The sequence below is a fragment of the Misgurnus anguillicaudatus genome, chromosome 17, assembly GCF_027580225.2.
Source record: "Misgurnus anguillicaudatus chromosome 17, ASM2758022v2, whole genome shotgun sequence".
Taxonomy (NCBI): Eukaryota; Metazoa; Chordata; class Actinopteri; order Cypriniformes; family Cobitidae; genus Misgurnus; species Misgurnus anguillicaudatus.
The window spans coordinates 17625893-17639740 of record NC_073353.2 but is presented as its reverse complement, the minus strand read 5'-3'; the positions used below and the strand labels follow the sequence as shown (position 1 = coordinate 17639740).

General features: G+C 39.9%; 2 protein-coding genes across 7 annotated transcripts in view; both read right to left on the bottom strand.

Annotated features, from left to right (window-relative positions):
* Nucleotides 1–3025, bottom strand: part of LOC129452501 (histamine N-methyltransferase) — a 36837-nt gene extending 33812 nt beyond the window's left edge. For 2 of the 6 annotated variants that reach the window (XM_073855064.1, XM_073855067.1), the window contains exons 1-4: nucleotides 1853–1997; nucleotides 1717–1769; nucleotides 1492–1599; nucleotides 1232–1362 (exon numbers count right to left, since the gene is read on the bottom strand). In XM_073855064.1, coding sequence (XP_073711165.1) covers nucleotides 1232–1362; nucleotides 1492–1599; nucleotides 1717–1769; nucleotides 1853–1989 — 429 coding nt within the window. In that variant the 5' untranslated portion in view covers nucleotides 1990–1997. Of the gene's footprint in view, nucleotides 1–1231; nucleotides 1363–1491; nucleotides 1600–1716; nucleotides 1770–1852; nucleotides 1998–2873 lie in introns of those variants that run through there. The other 4 variants (XM_073855065.1, XM_073855068.1, XM_055216395.2 and 1 more) reach the window with 3 other exon arrangements.
* LOC129452502 (histamine N-methyltransferase-like) overlaps nucleotides 1–13848 on the bottom strand; it is a 98492-nt gene that overhangs the window by 70948 nt on the left and 13696 nt on the right. The gene's annotated exons all lie outside the window — the stretch shown is intronic.

Sequence of the window (13848 nt, the reverse complement as noted above, 5' to 3'; positions counted from 1 at the left end):
ATTTTGACGCGGTGATCTGTTATGATACCATGGAAACGCATTTTCGGTTGTGGAAGAACCGCGTGGGAACAACACAGAAGCTAAATACTTCAATTCGGAGGCTTGGAACTTAACATTAGCAATATGCTTGGATAAAGTTTGCTTTTGAAGAAGTTCCAGCTCGTGTGGGGAGTGTTATTAACGTTGTGTACATGGATTCATTTGAAAGAAGTCGATGCTGGATTTGCAGAGAGACTCAGAAGCACCACTTATATTGGATCTGACAACGACACAGCAGTATAATTCACAGTAAGACATTTTACTTTATTTAAGTTACTGCGTTTCACTATTGCTTTGTTAAAAGAGATTGCTTGATATGTCCTGTTGTAACATCCGTGTCTAAACACGTTTGTTTGACTGTTTTAATTTACTAAAAACATTAAACGATTAATAAAGGTACAACACTTAACAATACGACTGTAATTTTAAGGTAGAAATATACAAAGTTAGTTATAAGGAAGGATTTATCAGCCGCAGTTTAGATTCTGATGCCCGTTTACTGTGTTGTATACGGTAATTTAGGCAAGTTGCGTTTGAAAGGTCAAACACTCAACAAAGCTTAATTCATATAACTGTGGTATTTAACATTACGTGAATGTAAAAGCAACCTCACAAGCACAATAGAAATATACAAAGTTATTGATAAGGATTTATTAGCCGCAGTTTAGATTCGGATGCACGCTTACTGTGTTTTATACGGTAATTTAGTCACGTCGAGTTTTGTTTCTACTTTAATATACGTATTGTCATTTATGTGTATCATATTTAGCACCCAGAATCTTTTGTGGCTCAAACATATATGTGTTCGGCTGCTATTTTTATCACATTAATGTTTTTAAAACATTTCCCTACATGTAATGACGGGGAACGAAGCTGTCCAATCATAGCAGTGGGTGTTACGTCCAGGTTTTCAATGTGGCCCGCCCCTTCAAACGAACCATTTCTCCAGACAGCCACTAATCCATGTTACAAAATAGCGTATTACTTATTGCTTTTGATGTTTTTGAATGTAAAAACCACGCGAACATCATAAGTAGACATCAGACAACAGTATAAAACAATAAAATCAACAAATTCACCGCCCCTTTAACCACCTTTCTGAAACGGGCCCCAGGGAACAAACTTTAAACTCAAATTGAATGTTTTCTTTTTAATACAATTATTTTGAACCCCACTGTTGGAAGCTTATAACCTGTATCAAGTGAATGAAGTCCATCTTTATTCCAAGGTTTTTCTCCTGCCAGTGTTTTTCAAATTCTGAAGCTGTCATCTTATTCCACGTGAAGTTAATATAATCAAGATTTGGCGTGTTTGACACCAGAACTAAACAGAAAAACAGCATGAATATATTTTTGTTAAAATACATCAGTTTGAAGGATCAGTACAAGTAGAGCTTGTCTATATTATGAGCTCAGTCAATATTAACATAATGGGTAAAATAATAACCGGTACCTTTATACTTGTGTAACATGTCAGTGCTCGGTTCCACCACTTCATTGTTGACTTTGACTTGTGGATGTTTCATGTGTAGCTGTGCTAGAATCTCTAGATCAATCTCACCTAAAATGTGTAAATGAAGAAGTAAATGGAAACTCTGTAAGGTATTAATATAATATAAAATAATAATATAAACCAAATGTATTAAAATACAATTTAATCAATAAAAGTATACTGTACCTGCTCCACTCCCTACTCCCATTACATTAAAAATGGGCCGTCCTCCACCAATGCTGAGGAGATACATTATATTACAATACTATATCTGGACATGCCACAAGAATACGATATGACATTATATAAAATAAGACATCACCTTCCCAGTATGTCTGGTAGAGAATTATGGATGAAGTCCTGCATACATTGGTGCTCTGATGAGCGATCCAGAAAGAGTTCAAATGATTTGAGGTATCTTGAATAATCTTCAACAAGTGATCTGAATGGAGCTGCCATGGTCCTTGCTACATGAAACATGCAAGTGGTTTTTAAAAATGATTAAAATGAGAAAAAAACTCAATAATCAGATAAAACCAGAAAAAAACCCAGTAGTACGCATTTCATATGCCCTATTAACTGATATTGACCAGAAGGGATTTTAGGGTTAGAGCAGGAAATTTTATTACATAAACATTTTAGTTGAGTGTAATTACATGTTGATTTCACTCGTCCCTTCACTTTTATACTTATTCTACACACAAGATGTCATATAGACATCTATATGATATATATCTATCCAGGAGGCAGAAAGCCCGCTTGGTGAGCTGGTCCGCTACTGCAACAACCTTAATTATTGAAGCCTTCTTTACTGTTTGTATATGAATAAAACTTGATGTTAGTTGGATCTGTTTTTCTGTCTTTATTTTTGCAGTGTTACTGTGATACATGTATGAATTATAATGTTAGGCTAGAAACGTAATAGTCGCATCTACTGGTAGGTTAACATCAGTAATAGTCGCATCTACTGGTAGGTTAACATCAGGCACCCAGCACTGACTCTGTTTGGTACTATTTTCCACAGAACAACTCCTTGGCATCTTGACAGACACCGCTAAAAGCCTACAACACAATGCACGTCTCTTCTTTCTGCCTCTCGGTTGCGCGCGCATGACGTCGCTGTGCAACCCATCTATAAACATGTGCTTCATTCATTTTAGACTTTGATCTCGACAGGATATCTTGCAGTATTTTACGTCCAGACTAGATAAATGTATTTTTCGTCATTATATTTAACAGCAGGTTAATTGAAAGCGTGACTCAATTGTGACTATTTTACACAACTGTTGGATTATTTTACGGACTGATAATAAAAATAAACGAGCAAAAGCACAACAGCTTACCTTTCCTCCCTTTACACTGCGTGACGATGTTAACACACAGCGGCGCATCCACAGCTCTTCAGCCCCGCCCACCCACGTGAACCTCGTCAATATCTTAAAGAAACAGTCAAACAAGATATAGAAAGATATTTACAGTGTATAATCTATAAAATCTTTTCCAATCTTTGTGTTTCTTTGATATATATGTAGGAAAGTGTTGTAACACGTTTAGTTTTAACGGAACCAAACACTGTATTTTAAAACTACTGTATAGCAAAATCAGTGTAATATTCACAATTACAAATTAGCTACAACTTACATTATACATTTAGTTTTAAAATTTACCAATCATCTGTATAAATTAGTTTTTAGTACCAAATGGCTTTTCTCTTTCTTCTATAGCATTATTCTTCATAAATATATATGGTAACACTTTACAATAAGGTTCATTAGGTAACATTAGTTAATGTTTTAACTGACTTGAACAAACCATGAGCAATACATTTGTTACAGTATTTATTCATCATGTTAGTTCAGGGTGCATTAACTAATGTTAACTAATGAACCTTATTGTAAAGTGTTACCATAAATGCTGTATAAGTGCAGTTCATTATTAGTTCATGTTACCTAATGTAGCTAACTAATGAACCTTATTGTAAAGTGTTACCATATATATATATATATATATATATATATATATATATATATATATATATATATATATATATATATATATATATATCAAACTCTCTTAATACACATATAGGTAATAGGTTTAAATATAGCTGCAAGCAGCAATGGCGGGCCCTCGCACGTTTTTTTTACCGCTACACGGTGCGTCCGAGAAACGATGCACGGCGGGCAAGGGCATCAAGTGGGTAAAATATCAGTGGGCTATTTAATGTTGTTTCTGAGCCATTTGGGGACTGTAGGTAAAAGAAACCCCACATTTTAGACAAACAGGGGCACTAGTGAGCCACTTAAGAGACACGCCTTTATCTGACCTTTTTGTCAACACTTAACAGCTGAAAACTCTGATGTGTGTGCCAAATTTAAAGTTCAACTAACCACGCCAAGAGCCTTAAACATGCCTGAAATGAAAGTAAAGTTTGATGCGTTGCCATGGGAACAGCGTTCGAGATGTCAAAAATTCCTTCGCAATTTATCACCTACCATGTCTCGGCATCATGTTGACCACTTCTCGTGTCAATCGCATGATTATTCTAGAAGGAGTATTTAAAGGTTCACAGCATGTAACTGTCAGCCTTAAATATGTGTAAAAATGAAAGTAAAGTTTGATGCATTGCCATGGCAACAGCGTTCGAGATATCAAAAATCCCTTCCCAATTTATCATCTACAATGTCTCAGCATCATATTGACCACTTCTCGTGTCAATCGCATGAAAATCCTAGAAGGAGTATTAAAAGTTAACTGTATGCAACTGAAAGGCTTAAATATGCCTTTAAAATGAAAGTAAAGTTTGACGCATTGCCATGGGAATAGCGTTTGAGATATCAAAAATCCCTTCGCAATTTATCATCTACAATGTCTCGGCATCATGGTGACCACTTTTGGTGTCAATCGCATGAAAATCCTAGAAGGAGTATTTAAAAGAACATTGCATGGAACTTTCAAAAAAATCCAGCTTTGTGACTGACACACTTCCTGGCGCCTGCTGGTGGCGCTATACCCGGGAGTCACAATAGGCACATCGATGCGATCGGAATCTTCAGATGAACAAACACCCCGCGTGTCATTACAATAAGACATTTTTTTGCCTTAGATATTAGACACTTCCTGTTTCTCTGATTTCGCCACAACTTTGTCGGCTCGCCACGGCAGAACCGTTCGAGATATCAAAAATCCCTTCGCAATTTAGCAAGTCCAATGTCTCGACATCATGTTCACCACTTTTGGTGTCAATCGCATGCATCCTCTAGGAGGAGTATTCAAAAGTTCAACGCATGCATTTTTTAAACAATCCAAAATAGCTGACTTCCTGTTGGGCGGAGCTTAAATGTTAGAGGGCGAAAGTTGTTCGGGTCGATGAGATCTATATGCGTACCAACTCTCGTACATGTGCGTACATTTTTGCCCGATCTGTGCCCCAATGTTTGTTTTTGCATTACAGGGGGCGCTACAGAGCTCCCTTGCCACGCCCGAGTTCCAGCCTTTGCCGGGTCCTAATGGCCGACGACTCTGACATCTCTGCCAATTTTCAAGAGTTTTTGAGTATGTTAAGGCCCCCAAATTGCCCCGAAACGTAAAAAAAAAAAAAAAAAAAATAATAATAAATATAGCTGCAAGCAGCAATGGCGGGCCCTCGCACGTTTTTTTACCGCTACACGGTGCGTCCGAGAAAACGATGCACGGTGGGCAAGGGCATCAAGTGGGTAAATATCAGTGGGCTATTTAATGTTGTTACTGAGCCATTTGGGGACTGTAGGTAAAAGAAACCCCACATTTTAGACAAATGGGGGCGCTAGTGAGACACTAAATAGACACGCCTTTATCTGACGTTTTTGTCAACACTTAACAGCCGACAACTCTGATGTGTGTGCCAAATTTAAATTTAATCTAAGCACGCCAAGAGCCTTAAATATGCCTGAAATAAAAGTAAAGTTTGACGTGTTGCCATGGAAACAGGGTTCGAGATGTCAAAAATTCCTTCGCAATTTAGCATCTACAATGTCTCAGCATCATGTTGACCACTTTTGGTGTCAATCGCATGAATATCCTAGAAGGAGTATTTAAAAGTTCACTGCATGAAACTGTAAGGCTTAAATATGCCTTTAAAATGAAAGTAAAGTTTGACAGGTTGCCATGGGAACAGCGTTCGAGATATCAAAAATCCCTTTGCAATTTATCATCTACCATGCCTCGTCATCATGTTGACCACTTTTGGTGTCAATTGCATGATTTTTCTAAAAGGAGTATTTAAAAGAACATTGCATGGAACTGTCAAAAAAATCCAGCTTTGTAACTGACACACTTCCTGCCGCCTGGTGGTGGCGCTATACCCGGGAGTCACAATAGGCGCATCGATGTGATCGGAATCTTCAGACGAACAAACACCCCGCATGGCATCACAATAAGATATTTTTTGCCATAGATATTAGACACTTCCTGTTTCTCTGATTTCGCCATGACTTTGCCGCTTCGCCATGGCAACACCGTTCGAGATATCAAAAATCCCTTCGCAATTTAGCAAGTCCAATGTCTTGACATCATGATCACCACTTTTGGTGTCATTTGCATGAATCCCCTAGGAGGAGTATTCAAAAGTTCACCGCATGCATTTTTTAAACAATCCAAAATGGCGGACTTCCTGTTGGGCGGAGCTAAAATGTTAGAGGGCGAAAGTTGTTCGGGTCGATGAGATCTATAGGCGTACCAACTTTCGTACATGTGCGTACATGCTTGCCCAATCTGTGCACCAATGTTTGTTTTTGCAATACAGGGGGCGCTACAGAGCCACAGTGCCACGCCCGTGTTTCAGCCTTTGCATGAGCCTAGTGGTACGGGACTCTGACATGTGTGCCAAGTTTCAAGAGTTTTCGAGTATGATAAGGGACCCAAATTAGGTCAAGTGTTGAAAAAAAAAATAAAAAAATAAAAAATATAGCTGCAAGCAGCGATGGCGGGCCCTCGCACGTTTGTTTACCGCTACACGGTGCCTCCGAGAAAACGATGCACGGTGGGCAAGTGCATCAAGTGGGTAAATATCAGTGGGCTATTTAATGTTGTTTCTGAGCCATTTGGGGACTGTAGGTTAAAAACAACCCCACATTTTAGACAAACAGGGGCACTAGTGAGCCACTTAAGAGACACGCCTTTATCTGACCTTTTTGTGCACACTTAACAGCCGAAAACTCTGATGTGTGTGCCAAATTTAAAGTTCAACTAAGCACGCCAAGAGCCTTAAACATGCCTGAAATTAAAGTAAAGTTTGACGCGTTGCCATGGGAACAGCGTTCGAGATGTCAAAAATTCCTTCGCAATTTATCATCTACAATGTCTCAGCATCATGTTGACCACTTCTGGTGTCAATCGCATGAATCCCATACAAGGAGTATTTAAAGGTTCACAGCATGTAACTGTCAGCCTTAAATATGTGTAAAAATGAAAGTGAAGTTTGATGCATTGCCATGGGAACAGCGTTCGAGATATCAAAAATCCCTTCGCAATTTATCATCTACATTGTCTTTGCATTATGTTGACCACTTCTCGTGTCAATCGCATGAAAATCCTAGAAGGAGTATTTAAAAGTTAACTGTATGCAACTGAAAGGCTTAAATATGCCTTTAAAATTAAAGTAAAGTTTGACAGGTTGCCATGGGAACAGCGTTTGAGATATCAAAAATCCCTTCGCAATTTATCATCTACAATGTCTTGGCATCATGGTGACCACTTCTCGTGTCAATCGCATGAAAATCCTAGAAGGAGTATTTAAAAGAACATTGCATGGAACTTTAAAAAAAATCCAGCTTTGTGACTGACACACTTCCTGGCGCCTGGTGGTGGCGCTATACCCGGGAGTCACAATAGGCACATCGATGCGATCGGAATCTTCAGACGAACAAACACCCCGCGTGTCATTACAATAAGACATTTTTTGCCTTAGATATTAGACACTTCCTGTTTCTCTGATTTCGCCACAACTTTGTCGGCTCGCCATGGCAGAACCGTTCGAGATATCAAAAATCCCTTCGCAATTTAGCAAGTCCAATGTCTCGACATCATGTTCACCACTTTTGGTGTCAATCGCATGCATCCTCTAGGGGGAGTATTCAAAAGTTCAACGCATGCATTTTTTAAACAATCCAAAATAGCCGACTTCCTGTTGGGCGGAGCTTAAATATTAGAGGGCGAAAGTTGTTCGGGTCGATGAGATCTATATGCGTACCAACTCACGTACATGTGCGTACATGTTTGCACGATCTGTGCCCCAATGTTTGTTTTTGCATTGCAGGGGGCGCTACAGAGCTCCCTTGCCACGCCCGTGGTCCAGCCTTTGCCCGGACCTGATGGCCGACGACTCTGACGTGTGTGCCAAATTTCAAGAGTTTTCGAGTATGTTAAGGCACCCAAAGTGGCCAAAAGTGTTAAAAAAAAATAAAAATAAAAAAAAATATAGCTGCAAGCAGCGATGGCGGGCCCTCGCACGTTTTTTTACCGCTACACGGTGCCTCCGAGAAAACGATGCACGGTGGGCATGTGCATCAAGTGGGTAAATATCAGTGGACTATTTCATGTTGCTACTGATCCATTTAGGTACTGTAGGTAAAAGAAACCCCACATTTTAGACAAACGGGGGCGCTAGTGAGACACTAAATAGACACGCCTTTATCTGACCTTTTTGTTAACACTTAACATCCGACAACTCTGGTGTGTGTGCCAAATTTAAAGTTAATCTAAGCACGCCAAGAGCCTTAAATATGCCTGAAATTAAAGTAAAGTTTGAAGCATTGCCATGGGAACAGCGTTCGAGATGTCAAAAATTCCTTCACAATTTAGCATCTACAATGTCTCAGCATCATGTTGACCACTTTTGGTGTCAATCGCATGAATCCCATGCGAGGAGTATTCAAAAGTTCACAGCATGTAACTGTCAGTCTTAAATATGTGTAAAAATGAAAGTAAAGTTTGACACGTTGCCATGGGAACAGCGTTCGAGATATCAAAAATCCCTTCGCAATTTATCATCTACAATGTCTCAACATCATGTTGACCACTTTTGGTGTCAATCACATGAATATTCTAGAAGGAGTATTTAAAAGAACATCGCATGCAACTGTCGAAAAAATCCAGCTTTGTGACTGTCACACTTCCTGGCGCCTGGTGGTGGCGCTATACCAGGGAGTCACAATAGGCACATCAATGCGATCGGAATCTTCAGATGAACAAACACCCCGCGTGTCTTCACAATAAGACATTTTTTGCCTTAGATATTAGACACTTCCTGTTTTTCTGATTTCGCCATGATTTTGTCGCGTCGCCATGGCAGAACCGTTCGAGATATCAAAAATCCCTTCGCAATTAAGCAAGTCCCATGTCTCGACATCATGATCACCACGTTTGGTGTCAATCCCACGTATTCCCTCGGAGGAGTATTCAAAAGTTCACCGCATGCATTTTTTAAACAATCCAAAATGGCCGACTTCCTGTTGGGCGGAGCTAAAAGGTTAGGGTGTGAAAGTTGTTCGGGTCGATGAGATCTATATGCGTACCAACTTTCGTGCATGTGCGAACATTTTTGCCCGATCTGTCTCCCAATGTTTGTTTTTGCATTACAGGGGGCGCTACAAAGCCCCCCTGCCACGCCTGTGTTCCAGCCTTTGCCCAGACCTGATGGCCGACGACTCCGATGTCTGTGCCAAATTTCAAGAGTTTTCGAGTATATTTAGGCACCCAAAGTGGCCAAAAGTGTTAAAAAAAATAATAATAATAATAATAAAAAAAATAATAATCTGAGCAAAAACAATAGGGCTTCGCACCTTTCGGTGCAGGCCATTCTGGCCTGCTCCTCGGTGCTCGGGCCCTAAAAATAATAATCCTAAGGAAAACAATAGGGCTTCGCACCTTTCGGTGCAGGCCATTCTGGCCTGCTCCTCGGTGCTCGGGCCCTAAATATAGCTGCAAGCAGCAATGGCGGGCCCTCGCACGTTTTTTTACCGCTACATGGGAAAACGAGAAAACGATGCACGGTGGGCAAGGGCATCAAGTGGGTAAAATATCAGTGGGCTATTTAATGTTGTTTCTGAGCCATTTGGGGACTGTAGGTAAAAGAAACCCCACATTTTAGACAAACAGGTGCACTAGTGAGCCACTTAAGAGACACGCCTATGTCTGACCTTTTTGTCAACACTTAACAGCCGAAAACTCTGATGTGTGCAGAGATGTATAGTAACGAAGTAGAACTACTTCACTACTGTACTTAAGTACTAATAGGCAGTATCTGTACTCTACTGAAGTATTATTTTTTTCTCCTACTTCCACTTTTACTTCAGTACATATTTTCGATGAGTTTAATACTTTTACTCCAATACATTTTTTATGTGCTGCATAGTTACTCGTTACACTCAAATGTTACGAATCATTCCAAACCTACATTATCACTGCCGGAGCGGTGATACACATTAGAAACACACAGATTGTGGTCTAAACCAATAGGAGATAGTGAAGAGCGGACCCCTCCCTCCCTCTCACTCACAAATATGAGCCGCGGTTGTGGACAAATGTGAAGTGAAGAGAGAACCAAAGTGCACGAGAGAGACCGATAGAGAGAGAGAATTCGCGAGTGTGCGCGAAAGAAGGAAACCTAAATACATTGAAACATCTTGTACCTTTACCTATTACCATTACATCGACTAATATTTTATTAATTCTGAATTTTCTATTGCCATATTAGTTAAATTAATCTGAACATTCCTGTCCTTGTACTCCTGCTACAGCCAAAGCAATTGTGAGTGTCCTTTAGCTTAAACATTTGAAATAATATAAACAATATTATATTCAAACTTTTGACTGTTTTCTTTAATAACTACATTACACAATACTTGTACTTTTACTTTCAGTACTTGAGTAGTATATTTTAAAATAAACTACTTGCAATACTTAAGTACAAAACATGTTTAATACTTCAGTACTTCCACTTAAGTGGTGTGCTCACTTTTTTGATAGAGCACTTGTACTTTTACTCAAGTCTGGGTCCCTAGTACTTTATACATCTCTGGATGTGTGTGCCAAATTTAAAGTTCAACTAAGCACGCCAAGAGCCTTAAACATGCCTGAAATTAAAGTAAAGTTTGACGCGTTGCCATGAGAACAGCGTTCGAGATGTCTAAAATTCCTTCGCAATTTATCATCTACAATGTCTCGGCATCATGTTGACCACTTCTGGTGTCAATCGCATGAAAATCCTAGAAGGAGTATTTAAAGGTTCACTGCATGTAACTGTCAGCCTTAAATATGTGTAAAAATGAAAGTAAAGTTTGATGCATTGCCATGGGAACAGCGTTTGAGATATCATAATCCCTTCGCAATTTATCATCTACAATGTCTCGGCATCATGTTGACCACTTCTCGTGTCAATCGCATGAAAATCCTAGAAGGAGTATTTAAAAGTTAACTGTATGAAAGGCTTAAATATGCCTTTAAAATGAAAGTAAAGTTTGACAGGTTGCCATGGGAACAGCGTTTGAGATATCAAAAATCCCTTCACAATTTATCATCTACAATGTCTCGGCATCATGTTGACCACTTCTCGTGTAAATCGCATGAAAATCCTAGAAGGAGTATTTAAAAGTTAACTGTATGGAACTGAAAGGCTTAAATATGCCTTTAAAATGAAAGTAAAGTTTGACGCGTTGCCATGGGAACAGCGTTTGAGATATCAAAAATCCCTTCGCAATTTATCATCTACAATGTCTCGGCATCATGTTGACCACTTCTCGTGTCAATCGCATGAAAATCCTAGAAGGAGTATTTAAAAGTTAACTGTATGAAAGGCTTAAATATGCCTTTAAAATGAAAGTAAAGTTTGACAGGTTGCCATGGGAACAGCGTTTGAGATATCAAAAATCCCTTCGCAATTTATCATCTACAATGTCTCGGCATCATGTTGACCACTTCTCGTGTAAATCGCATGAAAATCCTAGAAGGAGTATTTAAAAGTTAACTGTATGGAACTGAAAGGCTTAAATATGCCTTTAAAATGAAAGTAAAGTTTGACACGTTGCCATGGGAACAGCGTTTGAGATATCAAAAATCCCTTCGCAATTTATCATCTACAATGTCTCGGCATCATGGTGACCACTTTTGGTGTCAATCGCATGAAAATCCTAGAAGGAGTATTTAAAAGAACATTGCATGGAACTTTCAAAAAAATCCAGCTTTGTGACTGACACACTTCCTGGCGCCTGCTGGTGGCGCTATACCCGAGACTCACAATAGGCACATCGATGCGATCGGAATCTTCAGATGAACAAACACCCCGCGTGTCATTACAATAAGACATTTTTTGCTTTAGATATTAGACACTTCCTGTTTCTCTGATTTCGCCACAACTTTGTCGGCTCGCCATGGCAGAACCGTTCGAGATATCAAAAATCCCTTCGCAATTTAGCAAGTCCAATGTCTCGACATCATGTTCACCACTTTTGGTGTCAATCGCATGCATCCTCTAGGAGGAGTATTCAAAAGTTCAACGCATGCATTTTTTAAACAATCCAAAATAGCTGACTTCCTGTTGGGCGGAGCTTAAATGTTAGAGGGCGAAAGTTGTTCGGGTCGATGAGATCTATATGCGTACCAACTCTCGTACATGTGCGTACATGTTTGCACGATCTGTGCATCAATGTTTTATTTTGCATTACAGGGGGCGCTACAGAGCCCCCGTGCCACGCCCGTGTTCCAGCCTTTGCCCGTTTGCAATGACGGACGACTCTGACGTCTGTGCCAAATTTCAAGAGTTTTCGAGTATGTTAAGGCACCCAAAATGCCCAAAAGTGTTAAAAAAAAAAATAAAAAATAATAATAATAAATATAGCTGCAAGCAGCAATGGCGGGCCCTCGCACGTTTTTTTACCGCTACACGGTGCCTCCGAGAAAACGACGCAAAGTGGGCACGTGCATCAAGTGGGTAAATATCAGTGGACTATTTCATGTTGCTACTGACCAATTTGGGTACTGTAGGTAAAAGAAACCCCACATTTTAGACAAACGGGGGCGCTAGTGAGCCACTAAATAGACACGCCTTTATCTGACCTTTTTGTCAACACTTAACAGCCGACAACTCTCATGTGTGTGCCAAATTTAAAGTTAATCTAAGCATGCAAAGAGCCTTAAACATGCCTGAAATTAAAGTAAAGTTTGAAGCGTTGCTGTGGCAACAGCGTTCGAGATGTCAAAAATTCCTTCGCAATTTAGCATCTACAATGTCTCAGCATCATGTTGACCACTTTTCGTGTCAATCACATAAACAATCTAGGAGAAGTATTTAAAAGAACATCACATGGAACTGTCAAAAAAATCAACCTTTGTGACTGCAACACTTCCTGGCGCCTGGTGGTGGCGCTATACCCGAGACTCACAATAGGCACATCGATGCGATCAGAATCTTCAGACGAACAAACACCCCGTGTGTCATCATAAAAAGACATTTTTTACCTTAGATATTAGACACTTCCTGTTTCTCTGATTTCGCCATGAATTTGTCGCCTCGCCATGGCAGAACCGTTCGAGATATCAAAAATCCCTTCGCAATTTAGCAAGTACAATGTCTCAACATCATGATCACCACGTTTGGTGTCAATCCCATGAATCCCCTAGAAGGAGTATTCAAAAGTTCACCGTATGCATTTTTGAAACCATCCAAAATGGCCGACTTCCTGTGTGGCGGAGCTAATAGGTTTGATTGTGAAAGTTGTTCGGGTTGATGAGATCTATATACGTACCAACTTTCGTACATGTGCGTACATGTTTGCCCGATTTGTGCACCAATATTTTTTTTGCATTACAGGGGGCGCTACAGAGCCCTACTGCCACACCCGTGTTCCAGCGTTTGCCCAGTCCTAATGGCCGACGACTTTGAGGTCTGTGCCAAATTCCCGGTGTTTTCGAGCATGTTAAGGCACCCAAAGTGCATGCCAAGTGCTTAAATATCCCTGAAAATGAAAGTAAAGTTTGACGTGTTGCCATGGGAGCAGCATTCGAGATATCAAAAATCCCTTCGCAATTTATCATCTACAATGGCTCAGCATCATGTTGACTACTTTTGGTGTCAATTGCATGAAAATCCTAGGAGGAGTATTTAAAAGAACATTGCATGGAACTGTCAAAAAATCCACCTTTAGTGACTGCCACACTTCTTGGTGCCTGTTGGTGGCGCTATACCCGAGACTCACAATAGGCACATTGATGCGATCGGAATCCTTGGCCGAACATACACACTGCGTTTCATCCCAATAAGACATTTTTTGCTTTAGATATTAG